The sequence below is a fragment of the Callorhinchus milii genome, unplaced genomic scaffold (genome assembly GCF_018977255.1).
Source record: "Callorhinchus milii isolate IMCB2004 unplaced genomic scaffold, IMCB_Cmil_1.0 Scaffold1, whole genome shotgun sequence".
Classification (NCBI taxonomy): Eukaryota; Metazoa; Chordata; class Chondrichthyes; order Chimaeriformes; family Callorhinchidae; genus Callorhinchus; species Callorhinchus milii.
Window position 1 is genome coordinate 24,238,151 of NW_024704742.1, and position 24,272 is coordinate 24,262,422.

The 24,272-nt window shown below is 39.2% G+C and overlaps 1 protein-coding gene across 8 annotated transcripts in view; it reads left to right on the forward strand.

Moving 5' to 3' along the window:
• Positions 1-24,272, forward strand: part of arfip1 (ADP-ribosylation factor interacting protein 1 (arfaptin 1)) — an 81,573-nt gene that overhangs the window by 30,160 nt on the left and 27,141 nt on the right. For all 8 annotated transcript variants that reach the window (XM_007904001.2, XM_007904004.2, XM_042338429.1 and 5 more), the window contains 2 exons: positions 852-953; positions 19,406-19,514. In XM_007904001.2, coding sequence (XP_007902192.1) covers positions 852-953; positions 19,406-19,514 — 211 coding nt within the window. The remainder of the gene's footprint in view (positions 1-851; positions 954-19,405; positions 19,515-24,272) is intronic.

Here is a 24,272-nt window from a genome sequence, read left to right on the forward strand (position 1 = left end):
AACTCTCTAGAAGGGTGTCTGATTTTCTCTGTCGCTACTTTGTTGCAGAATGTCATACATGCTTCATATTTTGGGGCTTGATTTCCTCTGTCGCTACTTTGTTGCAGAATATCATGCATGCTTCAGCATGTTTTAAATATAGCTCAATGATGGGAGCTCCTTGAAAAAAATATGCACATGACACTCTCTTTCCTATGCATTATTGGCAGACACACACACAGACATTTCGCCTTTATTAGTATAGATGAACCTGGAGGCAGGCCATTTGTGGACAAAAACCTTAAGTACAGGTAATCTTACAAATGTTTTTGATTCATTCATGATATTCAATCTACGTCTCTACTTCCACCCTTGATTCCAGGTCCACTGATGTTCTGACTGCCTACCCAAAATCCTGCCTCTGATTTCTCCTCTCCCCCCCCACCCCCTCTACCCCCAACTCATTGAACCATTGTGTACCCTCAGCTCTCTTTCATATTTCTCTCGCAGTCAGACACATCTCGTCCCTGACCGAGATTGCATTTCTATTTTTTCACCAAATGTGTTGCCTCCATTCCTATCTCATGCCACTATCTTACAGCTACTATCCATCTATCTGTGCTCGAAAGCTGCTTAAAATTGTATCTCTTCAATAGTTCTAAGGTTACCTCCCCCTCCATCCCTCCCTGCTTGGTGGTGGCGGGATTGGGGAGAGAGAGAGAAGAGATCTGGCACCGTCTCTATGAAACTCTCTGGGGCGTTACTCTGAAAAGAGCTATATAAATGCAAGTTGTTGTAATACAGAATTGCTATAAAGTGGTTGCTATCATTAAATGCTGAGCGTTGTTTCTTTTTTTTGATTCTTTTCAAAGGAATCCGAAATGGCAGAAGGTTCGGCCAGAAATTCTGCAGCTGAAATTCCAGTGACCAGTAATGGAGAAGTCAACGATTCACAGGGAGATCGTTTTAATCAGGTATGGATGCAATCTCTCACGTGCGTTTTGGTAATGTCATGATCCTACTTCCTTGAATTGAATTGAAATATTCATGATCAATATTTTAGCTGCAATCTGAAAATGTGTCTTCTGACTAATAGAAAAGAGTTCAGACAAACTTCTCGGTGCAATTTTATGAACAAGTTGTTAATTTGTCCACCACCTGCTTATTAATGAAGATGAACACAAACTAACACCCTTGACTAAGGACCTGGTGGAGTGTGGAATTTAAGGAAATTGCAGCTACCTTCTATTAAATGACTGGTGACCATATTGCTGGTTGGAGAACTGTTTGCTTATGGAATTCCAAATGGCCCCATTCTGATAGATTGCTCATACTAACCTTTTCAAGACCAACGTATTGTAAGAAATATGACAAAAATAGTCGCAATCTACTTTTAAAGTGCATCTTAAAAAAAGGTAATTAATACCTGAAGCAGAAAGCTGTTTTTATGATTCTGGGAGAACATCAGTTACGTCCAATACAGTGCAGGCCAATCTAAGGGAAGAAAATTGCTGTACAGGATGAATTTATTACTTGAGCACGGGATTGAAGTATTCCCTTGAGACTGTCAATGAAATTAACATAGAACATTGATTTAATGATGCAATGGACAGCAGTAATTAGGCTACATTAGTGGGACAGTAGAAAATGTAGATCTGATCTTGTCAATGTGTTTCTGTAGTAAATTTATGGAACTTTTGCTAGCCATTGAAATTGGAAGGCATTGAAGATGGGAAAAACTTGATCGAAATAATGAATATAATGCACTGGAACATCCGAAGGCCAGAAACACTTTCCTTGGGTGCAATAAACCAAAGTGCCTCATGCGAAAATTAATACTTTTCATTGAATGGAAAAATAGTGCATTTGTGTCTTACTGAATGTACAAATAGAGCTGAATACATGCTTTATTATAGCACAAGCCACTTGTAGGTCAGCGTGAACTGGGAGCACTGTGTTGCCTCGCCTGATTCAATTGATATTTTTTAACCAGTAAGAAATGGTCTAGTTTGACAATCTGAGTCTGGCTCAGTGGAAATCAATCTCACCTCTGAGTCAGAAGGTTGTGGGATACTTTAGTGCTGGGGATATGTTGCTTTGTTGAAGGTGCTGTCCTTTGGATGAGACTTAAACTGAGGTCCTGTCTGCCTGTTCAGGTTGACATTAAAAATCCCATGGCACTACTTGGGGAAAAAAAAGAGTTTCTCCTGGTGTTCTGGCCAACATTCTCTTTCCCATCCTTAGCTCGTTCAAGGTCGGTCTCAAGACCTACCTCTTTGACTGTGGTTTTGTCATCTTTCCTCTTCCCATGCTCCTCAGCTCCGACTGTGAGGTTAGGTACCCAGGCAGGATGTGAAACGCTCTGGGACGTTCTCTGGACCTGAAAGGTGCTGTATGAATGTAAACTCGTATTGTTTTGAACATTGGTTTTAAAAACTAAACTTACCAGCTCTGAGAGGATGCGATGTGATCACTAAATGTAAAGTGGAAGATTTTCTGAGTACATGTTGAGTGCAGAGGAGGGAAATTTGGATGAAGTTCAATTAAAAATGCCATCCTTGTCTTCTGCATCAAGTGTGAATCAGAATTTAGCTGATGGAGTGAATTTAAATAAAATCTCCTATCTTCTTTAGAACCCACTCCACCTAAACAAATTACAGTATTCGTCATTCAGTATAAATCCAGGCAAGTTATGCCTGCCGTGACTGATTGCAACTCAATTGGATTGTGTTTACCTACATCCTGCAAAGAACTCTTATCATTGTAGACGTGTTGAGAGTGTTCAGAAAATCCTGAATTGGTGCAACTCCTACTTAGCAATGCTACCTTCCCAATGCTCCCAAACAAAGTTTAAAATTTCCTAAAAGTTTAACAAAAATCAATGGAGGGAAGAATTTTTCATAATTTTAATTCCACAATATGCCGAACTATATGTTGGTGATGGTGTTAAAACTAAATGTGTGATGGCTGCTGCAGTAACTCTTAAGTTCACTTCTGTACAAATCAAATATAAATGCTAATTCTGCTAGGACAAAACCTAGAGGACGAGGTGGGTGCTGCTGAAAGAAATGCAGTATTGCATAGAATAATGAAGAGCTTGGAGACTTTCAGAAGTTCAGTATATCTCTGCTACTGTAGGAATTGTCAACTAGTGACCTTTTTTGATCAGCTGGGTGTCTGACCCATACCGAAGACCATTTTACCTTGCTAAAAGGTATCCAAATCGGATGGCGTTCGACATGTATGCCATCTACACATGTAAATATCCCTGTGGCTGGAATGGAATGGGCACCCTCCCAGGAAGGATACACCATGGTATCTAATTCCACAGAATATTTGGAGCAGGTTGGCAAGAGCAAATGCTTTGGGACCCAGAGTGTGTGTGGAGGTACTGCTGAAGTTCAACCAGCTAAAACTGTATACCTTGCTATAGACAGCACATTCTGGCAAGGATTCTTCCTATGGGGCTTTTGTTAATTCTGCAAGCCAAAGCTGGAACTAGTAAAGCAGTCCTCATTGGACAACAACAGTAATAGCAAATTGCATCTATGTAGTGCCTTTCACGTCAGGAGGACGTCCCAAAGCGCTGGACAAGTTAATGCAGAGTAATTTTAATTCAAGATGCGTGGTTCTAAACTGGTTTGAAATCTCAAATTTTACTATCAAGAATTAATATTCATCTACAAACTATAATGTGTATCAATAGTTTTTAAAATGATAACGCTAAAATTGATTTACCTAGATACTACATTTTCCCTACAATATATCATTTTGCTTATAAATTATAAACCATGAGTATAACAGGAAGTTAATATATTTTCCAAATGTTTAAATACGAAGCTAGAGAAGCTCATGTGGCTAATTCCCACAAATAAAAGTTTAATAGTTCTATGTCACTAAGGTGATGAATTTGAATGAATTGACTGCAGGCGTCATCTGTTTGAACAGCCTGACCACCCTTCTGACTCTGCTGGATTTCATGGGTGCCACATACTGCAGTATTTTCAGCCTTTCACCATCTTTTTTGTTATACATAAGAGTGTAAAGTCTCAGAATAGGGAAGCAGCAATTAGCACCAGGTTGTAAAGTTTTTTTTGAAGGAAACCTGGCTGATTTCAAGCCAGCTCAGACAGTTGAGCCTTAAAGTGCATCTGTCTGTTGCAATGTGAGAAGTCACATTTTATAACCCCGACAATAGCATCCAACTGTGTATTCTTTTCAATGAAAGGTCAGCTTGAAAGTAATTAAGATGCTGTGTGTAGATTATCTGTATCTATGTTGCTGGAAGTGAATTTAAAATTGATTCCAAGTAGGAAACAGGATTTTAGTTTTTGCTCCAAAATTGCACTCTCTTGAGGCCTGAGCCTGCTCAACCAGGAACACCCTGAGCGGTACTGTCTGGTCCCAAACACTGGTTAGCTTCTTCATAATGTTAAAGACCTGGAATTGTGACTATCAATTTTTAATTACAACACATGAATTGATTTGCACCGTATGTATTCATGCTGCAGCAATGTCAATTGATTTCCTTTTCAAGATGGTTCAGGGTTCTGCTTTGGGGGCTAAATTAATGTAAAATGTGTACGTTTTTAACATTGAGGCATAGATAGCAATGCTCCAGAATGATTGTAATCCAGTTTTCCTTCTGTGGACAATTTGGCAGAGTTTGTAGTATTGTAACTTTTTTTAAAAAAAAGAAAAATATTATCTTCAAGTCCCGATCAGTTTCCTAACTGATCCACATTCCCAAAAGGAACCTAATCACCCACTGAGGGCTTTTACGGTGTACAGCTGATGTGTTGCTTCAGTTTTAATGCACAAAAGATGAATTTTGACAAATGAGCCAAATTGATCCACGGAATTAATCCACAGTTTTGATTACAGAAGAACTAATTTTATATCAGTAAAATTTAAACAGCAATTCTGAATACTAAAAGAGGCTATGGTGACCATTGGAGGGAAGAGAATGTATTATTAAATAGGTCTGGTGCAATAAATTTCTATGATTCTAAACTGCATAGCCAAACAGTCCCTTTTGTGCTATAAAGCAATAACCTGCCAATGTGCTCATCCCCGAGATTTGTTTCTGCTTTGGTGGAGACCAGGATGTAGTTGTCTGCATAATGCATGGACATGTAGCATTTGCTTCAATTATTCGTGTATTTTTTTCTGAAGAGTTTAGCATGGGTGACAGAATGGCTGACAGCTGTTTGCATTCAAATTGTACAATTTTGATAGCTGTGTTTCCTCATTCCAAAGTATCATATTAGTTACAATCCTCTTTATAAATTTTTTTGAAGGGCTGGACTAAAGGAAGTTGAGTTAAAGACTAACCCAACCTTAGGGTTCAGGCAAGGTTACTGAACCACTTGAGCCTTTGCCCTTACTGATTGACAGCGGATCATCTCAGCTTGATTACAATCGTTGTAACTCTTGTTCTGATACCTATTCAGTGGCTGTCAGTGAAGTGCATCTGTTTCATGTGTTTATTCATGAGATGCCACACAGAAGTGAAATTGTATTGATTGTACAAAAGAAAATCTCAGAGATGGCTTCAATAGACCTGGCTAGAAATACATTTTATGGCCAAAAAGCTAGAAATTGCATGGCTATTTAAATACAGATTTTTTTAATTTTTAGAAGAGTAGTTAATCTGTCTGAATGATAGAAACGCAAATTGATCTCGCTATAATTTCACAGCATAAATAAACTACGCCCAAATAATTCATACGATTTAATTTGTGTGAATTCAAACGTCGTGCACTAGATTTATTCCTGCAGTAATTGCCACTTAGCCTAATGCAGCCTGCTGTTTCTTTTACTCTATAGATGTTTTTGCTCACACTATAAATTACTCTAAAAGCATAATCTCTTCAGACCTGCAAATACCATTTCCACCAGGAAACAAAATCTGTCACTTCTATGACTTGTACTGTATGTGAAAACAGTGTACAGATATTTTAAAGGACATATTTTAAACTTGCATGACACAGTACACTGATGTCAGTTATCAACACAACTCAATGAAATAGTGGGAGACAGGGTTGATTATTACCCTATCCTCCCCTCCCCCTAGCCTGTGTTTCTGACCTTAGTTGTGTTACGTCCTTTGCCTTTTGTTGGCTGACCAAGAACATTCTGGTTGCCTAGTGCATGTTGCCTAATCCATCTTGTCAGACATAAGAAGTATGTGACCCAAGGGAGACTAGTGAGGGACCATAAAATGTGTATGGCTTCAACACAAATTCTTGTTGTTGTCATTTTTATTAATTGAAGAAACAGATGTACCAGAGGAAGGTGACTAAGACTGTACTGGGCAAATCCATTGTAGCACCCTTTGATAAAGAGCTATCAGCAATGGATCCGTGCTAACCAGCACCATAGTATGCCTGGCTTCCAGCAGCGACTGGCTGGCCTCTCACAAAAAATGGCCACTGCTGACATGTCTTCCTGCACCTAAGCTAGAAGGAAATGAATTTAGTGGCACTTGTGAACATACATGCAACATGCAGGAAGATATGTCAGCAGTAGTGAAACCTAGCGCTTTGTTAAATAATGAAGTCGGTGAGACTTTGAACTCAGCCAGCCGTGCTACAACAAGGTTTTCGTGTACAAGTTAAATATGCTTATTCCTTATTATGGCATGATAACATAGCTTATTGAGATACTAAAATTAAATGTGTGCCAGATTGCGTGTTTGTTGTTTGTATCATAGCTTGCCAATTGTGACTTAGTCATGCAGGCGAGGGCATTATAACCAGCTTGCTTTTTTCTTTGGGGCAGAGTTAAGGTCACATTGTGGGCTGCTTGTGTGATCTCTGTGGGTGGTATGAAGAGGCTTTGGGAAAATGTGTGTTTTGGGGAAAAACAAAGCAAATCTTATTTGAATGTATATTACATCTTAAAAATCCATAATACTATAATGAGGTAAACACATGCCTCCTTCACTGTTTGAAGCTTCATAGGCTTGCGATATTTATATTAACACTTCAATTGGGATGTTCTATTAAACTGTTTTCTCCCTTAGTCTTGGGAAAGCCATCACAACCAGGAGGGGAGGGTGACCTGCTGCTTGGTAACCAATTGCTTAGAAGTTTTTATGAGAGTATCTGGAGTGACGTATTTCCACTTTTATTACCCTCTCTCTTCCTCAGCTACGGATTCCTGTAGCTCAGTGGATAGAGCACTTGCCTCGCAAGCGAGAGACCTGGGTGAGATTCCCGGCAGGGCGAAACCTTGGGCAAGTTTCCTTGCTCCACACGCCTGATAATAATCACTCAAGAAAAAAAATAATAAATTGGTCACTTCAATCCACGACTGTTTGTGGGACACTGCTGTGCGCAATTGGCTGCCGCATTTCGCCCAAAATATATAGTCAATTCACTTTCCAGTATATTCTGTGAAGCGCTTTGAGACGTCTAGAAGACGTGATAATGCGTTGTATCAAATGCAAGGATTATTATTATTTGGGAAATGTTTGGTTCCCTCTTGACTGCAAACAACGATATGACAGACTGGAAACTTAGTATAGTGGTGAATTTGGTGCAAACTGCTTCCCATTTTGAAATCCTTTGCAAACCAGTGTGCTTCTGATCTTTGTCACAGCATTGCTTTCAAATTGCAGGATAACTTCCTCTTAGCATTCATTCAATTCATTCAGCCTGCTCTCAGAATATAAGGAAAACTACTGAAGTAAAATTGCCCATTGTTTCTCTGCATTATGAACCTGTATTTCAATGTTTTTGAAATCCTGGAATAGTTAAACATATAAAGAAATAATCGAGGGAATTAAAGTTTAATAATTATCTTTACATTGATGTAACTCTTTTCATGTCAAAAGCATCTCCAACCACTTCACAGAATTTATTGCAAGTAACTTGTGCACTGCAATATCTCACCAATGGCCGTGAAGCATAATAGCATTTTTAAGGAATTGTCACTGGTGGGGACTGAATTCAAGGGGACATTTTTATCCCACCTCCAGAAGCATTTAAAACAGATTTCTAGAGATGAAGCAATTGTTTGTGTATTTGTTTCAACCTTTAGGGTGATTTAATTAATATGAAAGCAATAATCTAATAAATCATAATAATACAGCTCCCCTCTCGACTCTCTTCCCCCTTCTCGCTCCCTCCCATCCCTCCCCTCACCCTGACCATTTCCCCCCTCCTCGCTCCCTCCCCTCCCCTGACCATTTCCCCCCTGCTCGGGTCATGACCCAACTGTGCAGCGCCTTGGGACGTCCTCCTGACGTGAAAGGCACTTTATAAATGGAATCTTGTTGTTGTTGTTGTACAGTGTCTAATTAAATAATATTCTGTTAAAATTTGCCTAAGTCTGTAAAAACTGCATAAATGGTGACAGTTTAGCAAGATGGGAATTTTAAAATTGCTGCTGGGGAATTCCTAGCGGTTGGAGGGGATTTTCTCCAACACTTTATATGTTAAATAATGCCCTGCCATGAAGTGAATGACTAATTTTATCTTGGGGATTTTGGGCCAACGCCTAAGGCCAACGGTCCTTTCTGTTTTCGAAGATTGTCATGAGATCTTTAACATCTACCAGAATGGCCAACTGGGACCTTGGTTTGACATCCCAGTGAAAGGGTGGCACCTCTGAAAATTGAGGTCCATTCTAGCTAAGAGTGTATTATAGTATTAATACTCGAGCGCTGTATTAGTGTTAGTTTAGACTATGAGTTCAAAGTCCCAATGTGGGGCTTGAACCCAAAATGTTTCGACTCAAATGTGAGAATGCTGAGCGAGACTGTCCATCAATCCCAAGTTATTTTTGTGTTGCAGGATGCAAAACAATACAAAATAATGCCTCAAAGTTATGTTGCAGTGACCTGCACATATTTCTTTGACTTGCAAGATACAATACAAAATTTGTAAAGTTCCTTTCATGTCGGGAGGACATCCCAAGGCGCTGAATAGTTAGGGATTTGGACCCGAGCAGGGATTTGGGATCAGAAGGGTAGAGGCAGGAAGGATAGGGGTAGGAGGGTAGGCAAAGGCACGACAGAAGAGGGTCTTGAGACTGGCCTTGAAGGAGGCAAGGGATGGAGCAAGGCGAAGGGAATATGGGATGGATTCCAAAGGGTGGGGGCAGAGAGGCTGAAGGCCCAACTGCTGATGGTGGGTTGGGGCGGGTCAGGGGGGGACGTGGAGCAGGCCAGAGCCTGCTGAGCGGAGAGAGTGGACAGGTTGAAATGGGGTGATGAGTGTAGGCCAGTTTGCTGGTATCATACCTCTGTACACAATGCAGTCCATCTACCAAGATTTAAGTGTCTCGTGAAACTATAGCTGTGCTCTCATTGACGGGCATCTTCAGAGATTTTTCACACTGCCAAAAAGTTATTGTCTTATGACAAGTCTCCAGTTATGGTTCATTCTGTGCGAACAAAGGGGCTTTCTTAAATTGACATTGTATAAAGTTGATTCCTTGGTTATTCATCATTTGGGCTGGTGGGGAACGGGTGGGTTGTAATTATAATTTGATTCCAATGTAGAAAGCAATTATGCTTTTCAGGCCTCAACATAGACTTGTTAGACTGTTATCTATGTTTAATTTCAGTAGCCAAGCCCCCACTTCAAATTTCTCCCTCCATCAATGACAAAGATGGAGTTAAAACTTATAAAATTTATAAGTTACTTATAAGTTACACAACTATTGGTATATTTGTAAGGACTTAGACCTGTTAGGAACATTTCCATCCTGGAAATTTAAAAAAAATCTCCCAAGAATTTGTAATCGGGAATGTAATGTGATGCCCTCTAGTCCACTCTCACACCTCGGCTTGTCCCAACAGACAGCCATTACAATTTCACTGTGACCACTGACAAGTCTGAAAGACGCAGAAGTATTTGCTTGCATAAGTGAGGACTGGACAGTACCCAGCTTCCAGATTTTAAGCTTTAAAGACCTACAGTAATTGTTTCCAGTCTTTAATTTTTAATAAAAAAACTTTCTCTGCATCTTAATTACAAATAAAAGTTATCTTTCTCAATCTGAAACGAATGATACTCTTACCTTAGCGCTGCTTTCCTGCTCCACGTTGTGCTCTCTTTTGTTTTCTTACTCTTTCTTCCCCGCCCTCCCCACCTGTACAGATAGCAGGGCAGCCCAACAGTAAATACATGGTATTGGGCAGTAAGGTAGGTCAGCTTGCTACATACTGCACACTTGCACAACACAAAGGATATTGAGTCAGGGTGGTCATTTTAATCTGCAACCACTTGAAACACAGTGAGGAGGAAAGGTGAAGGGATAGAACTGAACCAAAGAATTGTGAATGAGAGAGGTGGAGGAAAGCAATTGTGTGAGGTACTAGATAAAACGAGAATGAGTGTCGCAGGGAGGAGACAAATATACAGTGAGTGACTTGAATGTGAAAGGGGTGAATGTGAGGAAAGCGAGGGAAAGATCATTGGGAAAGAGCAAGTGAATTTTAAACTAACTCGCAAGGCAGAGAGCAAGACTCATGGAGAAAGACTGCTGAGAGAGACTGTGCACAAATACACATCACTCTTTCACAGTAATTTCTGACAAGCACTTTGAGACGTGATAAGGTGCTATACCAAATGCAGGGATTGTTGTTATTCTCTGTACTATGCAAATAGTACTGTATTATCTTGCTTATGGGTCAATGAGTTTTCTCTTTTTAAAAACTTCTAACTGCATGATGTCACCTGGACGGAAGCTTCCCTTCCCTGTATAATGAACTGCAATTGTCAAAAGGTTTGTACAATTCCTACAGTTAATTATGAGTGTTCTTTCATTCTTAATGGGTTATCCCTCGCTTTGATCTATTGATGATAACTTCACTTTACTTTTAATAATAATAATCCTTGCATTATGTAAGCACCTTTCATGTCTGGAGGAATGTCTCCCAAGTGCATCACAGAATTTACTGTGAAGTGGAGTGACTGTATTTATTGACTAGCACAGCAGCCAAATTGTGCACAGCTTGTACTTGGGAATCATAGGGAATTTCTCCTACTACATCGGTTCAAAGCAGCGCCTTGGGACGTCCTCCTGACGTGAAAGGCGCTCTATAAATGGAATCTTGTTGTTGTTGTTGAACAATAATAATTATATTTGTTATAGTGCTTTATTGCATCGTTACGATGTCTCAACAATATGATAAGGCGCGATCTCAAATGAAAGGATGATTAATGTTATTATTCAGTCACTACTTTGAACCTATGTAGATCAATTGCCAAAGTCTAGAGTTTTCAGAAACTAGTTAGTGGAAACAGTGGCAATTTTCAACTCAATGTATTTTCGGTTAATATCATTCCCACCAATTGTTCGGTGAATTTCATGCCGATCAAAGCAAGGATCACCAGTGCTGAGAACACATTTTGAGGGTGGGGTTTACCCATAGGATTTACATCCAGATTGTTGGACATTCAGCCTGTATCGAATGTGATTGATTCCTAAGCTCAGAAGAGGATAGTCAGCCTAAGTCTCATTTTCCAGCACTGTCTGGATATTGAATATGGTTTCAGGCTGGTAACACCCAATAGTTGCTGCCCGTCCAACCGATCCACCAACTTTGCAGATTACTGAAAACATAATTTTTTAGTATTTTATTTCTACCACTGAGTACTTCAAGTTGAGGTGCACATCTCCAGATGTTTCTCCAGGGTTTCTCCAGATTTTAAAAAAATGTTTGCACTCTTGCCAAGCTCTGAGTTCAAAATAAATCTGCTATGAACCATGCATCACTTCCATTTGCACATTGGTAAGAAGTGTCATTTGAGCACATCATTGGATTGTCCCCAAACTTGATATTGAAATATAATTTGGCTGTTGATTCCAATTCAAGAGGCAACATGGGACACCAATGTACATGCGCTAATATAACCAGAAAACTGCTTCGCTGGCAGTAAAAGACTTTCTTTTACAATTATCCAGTTGTACTATTTGCGATTTTGGTCCCAATGTTAAATTAGACAAGTCTAAACAGTCCAATTTAGATTGTTAGATTTACACACATCAACTGCAAGATTATGTTATGGATTATATTTTTATATTAACTCACTGAGAGAAAGAATTTTAAATGTTAATCAAAATATCTGTACAATGTTATCAGGTTCAACTTGTTTTTAACAAAAGCATCATGAAATTATTTTGGAATGTACCTTATTAGTAACATAAGACTTTATAATAATAATATTCCTTGCATTTGATATAGCGCTTTTCACGTCGGGAGGACGTCCCAAAGCCCTTCACAGAATATACTGTAAAGTGAATTGACTGTATATTTGTAGGCGAACGCGGCAGCCAATTGCGCACAGCAATGTCCCACAAAAAGTCGTAGATTGAAAATGACCAATTTATTATTGTTTCTGGTTTTTGGAGGGATTATTATTAGGCTCTGTGTGGAGTAAGGAAACTTGCCCAAGGTTTCGCCCTCTGCCTGGAATTGAACTCAGGTCTCTCGCTTGCAAAGCGAGTGCTCTAACCACTGAGCTACAGGACTCCACTTTATTTTGCAGTATTAAGTACCAACAACAATAACTTGGATTTATATAGCGCCCTCTACGCCGGACGGCGTCTCCGAGCGCTTTACAGTTTAGGATCCCGGGGACTGAGCCAGGGGGAGGGGTGGGAAGGTGACCAAAAGTGCGGTCGAAAAAAAGGTCTTCAGCAGAGACCTGAAAATGGGAAAGGAGGGAGCGAGACAAAGGGAGTGAGGAAGGCAGTTCCAGAGCCTCGGGGCATAGTGGCTGAAGGCACGGCCGTCGAGGGTCGAGCGGAGGACTCAGGGGACGAGGAGGAGGCCAGACCCAGAGGAACGAGGGCAACAGGTACTGTGCTGAGGCGGTCAGAGAGGTAGGGGGGTACAGAGGAGTGTAGGGACTTGAATACGAGGGTGAGGATCTTGAAGTCGATCCTCTCTGGGATAGGGAGCCAGTGCAGTCTGGCAAGGACTGGGGTGATCGGGGAGCGGAGTTTCGTGCGGGTGAGAATGCGGGCGGCAGAGTTCTGAATGAGTTGGATTTTATGGATGGTAGTGGAGGGGAGACCGGTGAGGAGGCCGTTTGAATAGTCCAGCCGGGAGGTGACAAAGGCATGGACCAGAGTTTCAGCGGCTTTTGGGGAGAGGTATTGGCGGAGACAGGATGCATCAGAGGTGCATGGCCTTTAGTGCATGGCCTGTCCTCCCCAGTAAACTGAAACGGAAGTTTCCGTTAAGATATCTTGTTTGTGGTATGCTGCTGCTTTCACTTCAAATCAAAATTTAAAAAAATTCCTTTCTGCAAAAATAATGTGCAGTTTCATCGGCTGACTAGTCATAAATGAATGTAGGAGGTAACTTGCGTAACTTGAATAAACTAGGGCTATATTCTCTAGAGTACAGAAGAATTAGGGGAGATCTTATTGAAACATATAAGATTCTTAAAGGACTGGATAAAGTAGACACTGAGGGTCTGTTTCTCCTGGTAGGAGAATCTAAAACCAGGGGTTACAGTCTTAAAATTAAGGGTCAGTCTTTTAGAACAGAGTTTAGGAAACATTTCTTCACTCAGAGGGTAGTGAATTTATGGAATTCACTACCCCAGAAGGCTGTAGATGCTCAGTCCTTGAAAATCTTCAAGGCTGAGACTGATAATTTTTTTTAAAAATAGAGGGATTAGGGGATATGGGGAAGGGGCAGGTAATTAGAGTTAGGTCTGAAGATCAGCCATGATCTTATCGAATGACAGGGTAGGCTCGAGGGGCTGAATGGCCTACTCCTGCTCCTAATTCTTATGTTATTTGCCTTTCTTTATTTGCATAATTGGTTTCTGAATCATTACAGTACACATTGGGAGTACCGTGCCACTATAATAGTGGCACATGTGGTACTAGTTGTACAGTCAACAATTTAATATGAAATGTGTGTGTATGTGTATATATAATATATACTGTGTGTGTAAATATATATAATGCAAGTATTATTGCACTATTATTGGGGTGGTTGGGGGTGTGGACGGAGACAATGAAAAGAGAAATTTAAGTTGAATGTGTTGTATCTCATTCAAATCAATAAATGTAATCATGATTAAACCTGGCTGTTTGTAATTGCATTCCAGTGATATGTATGAGTAAGGTGAGTCAACGTTTCATATCCGCGACCCTTTATCAGGTCGTGGACTCAAAACGTTGATTCACTTTCCTTTTTCCGTAGATGCTGCCTGACCTGCTGAGTGTTCCCAGCCACTTCTGTTTTTGTTTCAGATTTCTAGCAACTGCAGTATTTTGCATTTTGTTGAAATGTATGAGTAATTTGTTCCGAGCTATGTCTTGCTTGCATGCGAGTTTGCATTCTGTTTTAACACCATCAATGGGAGGATTTCAAATTAAATTGCCACTGTTCGGTTATACATATGGGTCAGAACATGGATGTGGAGAAGGCCAAGCAGGAGAGCATTCAACATTCATCTGAAGAAAGTTCGAGCTCGTCCAGGTGGCAGTTAATACTTGCAATCTAATACCATCGGTCATTTCTGCTGGTTTCACGGATTTCTGCTGCCAGTGAGCGAGCGGGGAGAGCAGACCCAGGGGCTGATGCCTCGGGTGAGCAAGCGGGCAGTGACCTGTGAGAGGTTGAAGGTTCGGTTGTTCCAGGCGGTCGGGAGGCCATTTCAAAATCTCCGGCCTGATTGAACAGCCGAAACTTGCTGCCTGATGTCCCTTCCAGGCGCTGATTTTCAAATCCACCAGACTGCATTTCATTAAGGCTGATGTCTTTCAGCGCTAGTGTAGAGTGTTCAAATGCCAGCTTGATTCTCGGAGCGCATGAAGTCCATATTGTGCAAGATATTTATCCAATCATGTTTCTAGTAGACACTATATGCACTAATATTATCTATACTTGCTCAGCACAAAATGGTTAGAACAAATTCGAGTTTAGTCTGGTCCTAATATTTGAGGAGGCATGTTGTTCCTATTTTAATTTTTTTTTGAAAGGGAAATTGTTCTGTTGACTGGCAATCCCACCGCATTCAATTCATGCTGGTAGACTGCTGGAGTTTATCATTTCAAGTCGCTGGTTTAGAAGAGAGCCACCGCGAACCAGATCTGCACACTGTGACTCTTGTATGTGTAGAATCTCTTCCTTGTCTTGAATACTGCTCCTGGACTTCCATATCATTGACAGTGATTAGCTAATACATGCTCTTCCTATGAGGAGCTTTCTGGCAAACGTAGGTAGCTTGCTTCTGACCAATAGTGATGCCTGATCTAGTGAGTCTACATGTGATTTCTCTTAATTTGGTAGGGGCAGAGTTTTTTGTGAAAAAAAAAGTTATGCATGATGAGTAATTCAAAGTATTTTATTGCAGCCACCTAAATTGTGCAATCTGTGGTACCATTTTGTTTAACTGGAGCTCTAAGGACCCATGTTGTGATTACACTTTAACCGAGTTTGTTAATTCCCATATTAAATACTGTTTTCCTACTACCTAGGTAGGAGCTGGAAGATGTTACCCACTTAATAAAACGGCTGAAAAATCATCCAATACGAAGATGTAGATTTTTACACCATGGGCCTTGCACCTTTAAATTTAGTTGGGACGAAATGTGTGGTGAGGAGCAGTGCAAAACACACCAGATCTTCGAGCGCTATAGTTTCATCATCAATAAAGTAGCAGTCTGGTTTCCAGAGGCAGTGCACTAAAACCATATATAGTTTTGTAATTTGGTATTCATCTGATCTGATAACCAGCTTTGGTTATATATCAGTGTTCCTGTCTAAGAAATACAAAGATGTGCACTATCAAAAAAAATCACTTCACAAAATACAGCTCGAGTCCAGTAGGCACTCTGCACACAGAAATCCTAGAAATGATAAATAGACTTTCTGTTTAGGTTTGCAGCAATTGTTTTAAGCAGTTGGTGGCAGTTGGGATTGAAATGGCATTTTGTGGTTCCCATTATTCCACAATCTCTTGTCCCTGTAGTTTTAATTTGTTCAACGAAACGTTTTTTTCACCATTTTGAAGTAAGCTTCAGGTTTGGTATTCTATGTACCTATTGGCTAGTTTAACTTTTTGCACGAAACTGGAGATCAGTTTACTAAATGGCAGTGTTTTTCAAATGTGACTGCATTGTGTTCTGACTTCTGCCTCCACACAAAGTTATTGCTCCACACAGAAAAACATAAAACTGGAGGTACTGAATATTGAGTAACTCGGTGGTGAGATGAGTGAATGAATGGTTGGCTCTATCTGTAAGCTTGTTAATAATTTGTGTAAAGAATAGCCTCCTCTTTCTGAAAGTTAAGAGAGTCCCAATTGGAACAATCAAGTTCTCAGTAAATATGAAGCCTCCATGCAAATAAATAAATAACCCTTGCATTTGATATAGCGTCTTATCACGTCGTCGAGACATCTCAAAGCGCTTCACAGGTTATCCTGTAAAGCGTAGTCACTGTATATTTTGTAGGCGAAACCCGGCAGTCAATGGCGCACAGCAGTGTCCCACAAACGGTTGTGGGTTGAGTGACCAAAAAAATTTTTAATTTATTTTTTGAAGGGTTTATTACTCACAGAAAGCGATTGAAACTGGGAAAAAAAGAAATGGATGTGAAATTGTAGAGCTTTTCCCTACATTGCAAAGCATCCTTTGTCATGGCACTATGCATTTGGTTTCAGTCATTAAGGATAAGGAAAGGATAACTGGTGTTGTGGGAGATGTATTTGAGGGTTGGATTGTCAGATAATTGATACAGTGTAAAAGAATAGTTGTGGTCTATTCTGTGCAGTATCTGACATAATATGCAAAATACTGAGCCAGTTCTAATTCCTTGTATTCATTAACAAATTTTAATCTTGATGACTAAATGGACTCAAATACATTATAAGGTGTTAAATAGCCTCCTATAATCTAAGATACATTGCTGAGGGGAAGCATTAAGAGCTATCTCCAGTTTCTTATTTGTGGATGGAGAAAAAATGTGAGGAACAAATTCCCTTAGTGCTTAGTGTGGTGATTTCTTAATATCCTCAGTTGCAGTTGATGTATAGCTCAGAATATATGAGCAAAAGGGAGATCTATTGCCTTAAAGAATCTTATAATTGCTTATTCTGAAAGAAACAATGTTTCGTGCTCTTCCGTAATGATTTTTTTCCATGTAAAGTGCTTGACAATGCACTTTTCCTTTACACATTTCATCATTGGTATTGATATGGTAATGCTCTATGAAACACCCAGATGTAATTTGGTTACATTCAGAAAATGGAGTCATTTTGCTATTTAAATTATACCTGCAGTTGTAGCTCTGCCAATTGTATTCCAACCATAAAAGAATGTTGGTTCTGACTGTACAGATGGCAGTAAATCTCTGAAAATCAATGCTGATGGTGGTAGTCACAGAACAAATGACGTGCTGGACAGATGACGTATGTGGGCTTGTGTGTAATATAAAAAATATTTAAGACAGTCTTGTGCACACACAGTCTTATCGATTTAAAACATCACCGTTTAATGACATTTTGGAGCTTATAGAATTTAGGGAGGTATTTTTTTTTCTGTCTGTGTTCCACATGACCTTCATAACTGTAAAGACTCCTTAGACTTGAGACTGAACAATTCAATATGACGACTACATTTAGTGCCTAGGATCATGTAGTCATGTTTGAACTTTGAAATTACAAGAATGCTTTGAATGTCCTTCAATATTCTACAATATGTAACTTGATTCAAGTTTTTTTTATTAGTGTTTTGGGTAGTGACTTGAAAACAAACCTTAGAGATGAATTGCTAGCTTTCTGAATCTTCTGTGCGAATGCAAGGTCACCTTTCTAATGGTATATGAGGAGGGTATCTTATCATTTCTGACAGGTTTGAAGCATTCACGTTCTTAATTTGTGTGCTAAGGTACTAACTAACATGTTGTGTTTATTGTGTGAAGGGTTTATTTAGATTCAGCTCCCGAATTTCTTTTTAAAAAAAACAAATCTGTGTCTCTTATGTAAAATGTGTGACCTTTTTATGTACTGTTTCCCTCATTTAGCACAACCAATAATTTGTGCATTCCCAAAATACAGTACATTTCAGATTGAACGCTCTTCTGTTTAGCCTGAAAGATGGTATCCATATTGTCAATGTCATTTGCTACGTTCTCTGTGCTGTACATTTGGATGCACTTCCAGTTTGAGGGAACATACAGATCCCAACTTGTTTAAAGAGTTGCTGACAACCGTTGTATTGAAAGAGAATAGTTCCTCTATACATTCCTGCACCCCTTTCCAAATCCTTTGTTCACAGAGAGAGGGAGTGAAGGTGGTATTGATAAGACTCCTTCCCCCTCTCTTATTCATATATATGGAGTCCTGTAGCTCAGTGGTTAGAGCACTTGCCTCGCAAGAGAGAGACCTGGGTTTGATTTCCTGCAGGCCGAAACGTTGGGCAAATGTCCTTATTCCACACGCCTCTGTTTACCAAGCAGTAAATAGGAACCTTACTATGTATATATATATATCTGCATGTATGTATATATATATATACACATATATAATAACCTTGTATTTGATATAACGCCTTATCTCGCCTTCAAGACATCTCAAAGCACTTCACAGAATATACTGTAAAATGAATTGACTATTTTTTGTGGGCAAAACGCAGCAGTCGATTGCGCACAACAGTGTCCCACAAACAGGATTGAGTGACCATATTATTATTATTTTAAGGAATTATCAACCCCCAGAAAGGTATGTATGTGTATGTTTGTACGTGTATGTATGTGTATATCCGTGTGTGTATTATATAATATATATATACACACACGCGCACAATCTTGCATACATGAACCAATGCACACTTTTGGTCTACAAAATCTTGTTTTTCAGAGGTTGTCAATAACGTTCCTGTGTCAGTGGATCCACTTGTCACGGAACCAGGGGAGTTTTCCATCCAGACCATGTGCTTTTGGAAGTGGATTAGTTCTGAAAGCTCCACATTGACCAGTCTCTGAATTGGTCCTGATATTCTTCTCAAGGATAATTTAATGTTTGTTCAAAACCTAACAATGAATCAAGAGGTTAAGAATTTAATTTAAGAATTCTTTGCTTAAAAAATTTAGTTTTACGTTGATTGTTACCCCATGTTTGGTATAAGTACAAGGGGGGGGGGGGGAATTATTTTGGTGCCAGTTTCTCCTGTGAAAAAATTAGTAAATGTAGCTGATTAACATCACTTGGGTCTGAAAAGTGAGTTCTCCACATTGAGTTACCTTCTCAGAGAGCTCTGCTATTGTTTGATGTAACAATTAGCTCAGTGATGATGCAGTTCAAAGTCTCAAGTTCTTCCAGTGTGATCGCGCCCGAACAAGTGGCATCTCTGAAAACTTTGTTAACTGTGCAAAATGCCGAGGTGTGCTCTTATTTGGGAAATTCGTCTAGGTCAACATCTCTTTTCTCATTTACCCCAGGACTTGAAGCACATGATGACTGGCAGTTCAGGCCTAAAAGAAACCAGAATCGTTTCTAACAGTTGTGACGGCCCTATGGAGGGAATAATTGAAGCAGAGCCGTATAGAGGTAAATGAACGTAATTGTCAATGTTGGTTTGCAATTGCTTTTCTGTTCGTCTTCGAAATGCATTGCAGCCTTGTTTATTATGCACTTCTGTACACTGAATTTGGATATATGAAACCTTGGGCAAGTTTCCTTACTCCATGCGCCTGGTAATCCCTCAAGGAAAAAAAATAATAATAATTTGGTCATTCAATTCACGACTGTTTGTTGGACACTGCTGTACGCAATTGGCTCCCGCGTTTCGCCCACAAAATATAGTCAGTTCACTTTACAGTATATTCTGTGAAGTGCTTTGCGGTGTCTAGAAGATGTGAAAAGCGCTATATCAAATGCAAGGATTATTATTTATTATGTCACGCAGTAGCACATTAGACTTGTGGTTCCTGCTGTAGTCCATTATTGGTCATCTTCATTTTCTTTTTCCTTTTGCAATGTCATTCACTTCTTAATGCGCCCTGCAACGTCTTTCCAATGTGAAGGGCACTATACAAGTATAATTTGTTGTTGTTAATACCAGTTGCATTATTTGTGTGTTTTGCTATTCTCTTTGCTGTCCTTTTTGCTATTCTTATTAAAGAGTTTGGATTTGCCCTCAGTTTTGTCCCACCATACAGTTACTTTTTATGGGCCCAAACAACCAGAGTTACAGCAAGACATCATTTAAGTGTTGAGCAGATTTTTATTATTCAAAACGTAGTGTGAATTAAATATAATCCATTTTTTTTGTATCAATCATTCTATTCCTTTGACAGTTCCTGCAAAACAACACAGTTATGTTGCATGTGCATGTTAATTTATCAAAAATGATTGGAGTGCAGAATAATATAGCCTCATAGTAATGGTTTTTAGTAATGGTTTATAAAATTCTTAGTACTATTGCCATGGTGGTGAATATTGAGCCTGATTCTATGGATAACTGTATTTTCTGCTGAAAATGTTGACCTATTTTGTCAGTATTTTAATAGCTGTGTTAATTTCACAATCCAAAAAGCAGTGTCAGGAAAGAAATACTACATTGGAAATAACTGTTTGAAGGTGTGTAAAGTACATAATTCACGTTCGTCACAGGTGCTAATAAATCACCTGCGCCTCATGTCCCTGGTGACGGACCTTTGTTCATTGGATAGTGTGCAGCTCCTTGTATAAGCTTGGTTGTTTTTTTAAAAGAAATTTGGGGAGATGGATTGCTTATGCTGCCTATTAGAGAGAACAGTTTTAAAGTCTTCAATTGCTTCTCAAAGGCTTTTGTACTTGCAATGTTTACTGTCAAGTGTACTAACCTTTGTTGTCATTTAACATGGCACTTATTTGTGCCAGTAATAAACCATAAACAGCCAAGAGGCGAATGACCAAATAATCTGGCGGACACGGGCACTTTCTAAGTTATCCATTTTTTCTGTTTTATTTATTGTTTCTGAGATGAGCTTCATTTGTTTCCAAAGCTGAATTATCAATGTAAAGGGATTCCGTTCAACTCAGTCTTTGGGTGGTGTTTCTTTCAGGTTATCAGTGTAGTGGGTGTTGAATCAGGTAACTCGAGAAGTAACCAGTAAAGCTGAGTTTACAAAATGGTGGAATTGAAATTTGGGGTTTCTACTTTACAAATAAGGAAATATGAATCTGCAGTTTTACTGATATTGAGCACTGGAACCTGTAATTTTAATTGTCTTACAGAAAAAAAGATATTTGAAACAAAATTATACTATCTTCAGTTTTGTTTGGGTTATTTTTCTATCAGAGATTCTTTTGTTGTAGTAGAAGTGCAGGTACTACCATCAACTTTGCTGTCGCACTGCTGATTACGTATTTTTCTTCTCTTTTTAAAAAAAAAAGATTTTTTTAATCTATACAACTGGATTCCTTTTAACAGCCTCAAAAAGGTGATAATGTAACCTATTCTGGGGATATTTTGGTGTTCCTTCATGTGAGTAGTCTATGAATGTCCAACTGAGCATTGCTCAGTTGACTTTGACTTGGTTCATTGTATTTGACAGCTTGCTATATACTCTGTTTACATACCATATTTGTTCACATTATGGCTATAAAATAAGCAAACAACAATGACAGCTTTACAGTGGTAAATATTGTGCACCTTAGCAACATAGTTAGCTGCGTTTCAAGATCATATACGCTAGGAAATTGTGACCAAATTAAAATTAGACCAAACAAAACAGCATGCATGTTTACAGTAAAAAGGTAGTGTAGTACAATATCATACAACTCTTGAATTTTTTTATTTGATTTCTTTATTGAATGCAAAGGTTTCAATCTCTTCAATGAGATGGAGTTTGAATTTGAAAAGGCCCAGGACTAATCAGCATTTGTGAAACATTTGGCACTCATTCATAAACAGCTGCCTATCTTAAGCAGATACCTTATTTTCTCTCTGTGAAAAGCTGATTTATTGATTTAATTTAAAAGAGAATGCATTGAATGTATTAGATGGCTTTCTGTTACAATCAGGATTTCTCTTTCAAAAAAAAGTATTGCTTCATTTCTCAAATATAAAATCTCTTGTTTCTTATAACTTTTATGATGTAGATTTTTATTTTTCTTGTGTTAAAAATAAACGTTTGCAGCAAATTGCACTGTATAATTTCAGATAGACTTGAGATAGACTTGTTGTAGTTCTGCCTGATACATCTGCCATTGAGCTATGCATTAAAAAATAAGAATGGTGTCTAAAACAGATTTTATATTTATAAGAGCTTTATTGCAGAATTGTGGCAGTTTTATAAAAAATAAAAACAATGTTAACTTTTTATTAGAAGGAAAGACTAGTCTAGAAGAAATACTCGCTGTATTCAAAGTGCTTCCTTTCTCTCCTCCCCCCGCCACAGTATTAGAAAATTATATTCTTGTTTCTTTTGACTCTCAGCGAGAAATCCTCAAACCATCTCCTCTAGTGTTCGACTGCTCTGCTGCATCGTAGAGTTGTTCCATTGATTGATGGATCGCTTTCTGGGGTTAATAATCCCCCCCCCCCCCCCGGGAAAAAAGTTGGTCACTCAATCCACGACTGTTTGTGGGACACTACTGTACGCAATAAGCTGCCGATCCACTTTACAATATGTTCTGTGAAGAGCTTCGAGATGTCTCAACAGCGTATTAAGGCGCTATATCAAATGCAAGCATTGTTATTGTTTACCATCTGGGGCAGGAATGAACACTCTGAACACTTGAACACCAGGTTCCTCCACTGGAATCGCCCTACATTGGAGGAGGTGGGTCACTGGGAGTCTTGAAACATGAACATATCTGCTTTTAAAGACTAAAATCTAAATTTTTCTATCCACACATCTACCAAAGTTGCTGCATAATGATTTGGCTGCTGGCACCAAATCTGTTGTCTCCTTTTCCTCGCCAAGGCACAGGGAAGACAGTTGTGTTGTTTCCACCTCCAGCCCTGACTGTGCTCATGTGACTCATTAAAATTCCAGGGAATTGCATCGTATATTCGGTGTGACTCAGTGCCATCCTACACAGTTCATTTCAACTGCTGAATCATCACAGCATTCATTATTGTTATATCATAGCGGGGAGACAATTAAACCAGATGTCTCTGTGCAGAATAAACCATTCGACAGATTCCTAATTTGCACACATGTAATTTCCATTGAAAGTTCCAATTTTACATCTCCCCGATGGCTCAGTTGGTAAATGACACTATCCATTACTGACCTGAGCATCCAGGATAGGAAGATGCCAACTTTGGTCCCTGGTCTCCACTTAACCCATCTCAGCTACAGTGGTAGATGGACGACAATTGGCCTTCATGCCCTGGGTTATGGAATGGAAATTTAACCAAGGTTGCTGCTCCTGTTTGCTATCACTCACTTGCTGCTTAAAAAGTGCATGGATGTTGTGAGAACAAAATTTAAATCAACTGGTTTCCCCTTTTCTCCCAAAAGGCTGTGAAACTTGCCAGTCCTCACTGTTTAGGCTTTGCTTCAAAGGAGTGCCACATAGATAAGGCGCTGGATTAAGACTGAAGTGGAATCAATAGCCATGTATCCCAGTATGAGTTACTCTTTAGAGGATATGAACTGTAATCTTGCTTGTGATGCTGATCAGTTTCCGTCAGTCAGTTTTTCATCTCTTTAACAATCATATTATTCCATTCATGGGATAAAAACAATTTAGTAGTGCCCTCCCACACGCCTGGCGTCCGCCTTTATCTTTTATTTGTCCAGAAGCTCCTTAGTTAAGACGATGATCAATATGACAAACTTTATCCTTGTACCCTTTCTAGATACTCTGAAAACAAGTTTGAAAATGAATGCTAATGAACAATAAACGTGCTAAGATCATAAATAAATTCTGGTTTCAGGGCAGCTGCTTGTAACGCAATCATAAAATGCTTCAGTGGATAGGGGGAAAATTAATCCAGAGATTTAAAACGGGCTGTAAAGTACACATGGCAGTAGAATTTTTTTTACTTTTATAAGCTTATAACTGCCCGTTCTGTGATTAGGACAGTGTATACCTTCAGAACATGAATTTATTCAATCTTTTTTAAAAAGCGAACCTACTCTACCAGTTGACTTTAAACCTAGAAAAGTTGTTGAAAGGTCAGCACGACAATGTGGGAATTGTAATTTAAAAGTTCAGTTTGGTTGAACTGATGATGTGGCTTTTTTGTTATAGTGTCTTTGCTCGGACAGTTCTGATTGATACATGGTAAATACCATGTCTGCTATAGATAAATTCCAAGCCTGTCTGATTTAAATGTCTTGATTGATTTATCTGACCTTTTGGTTG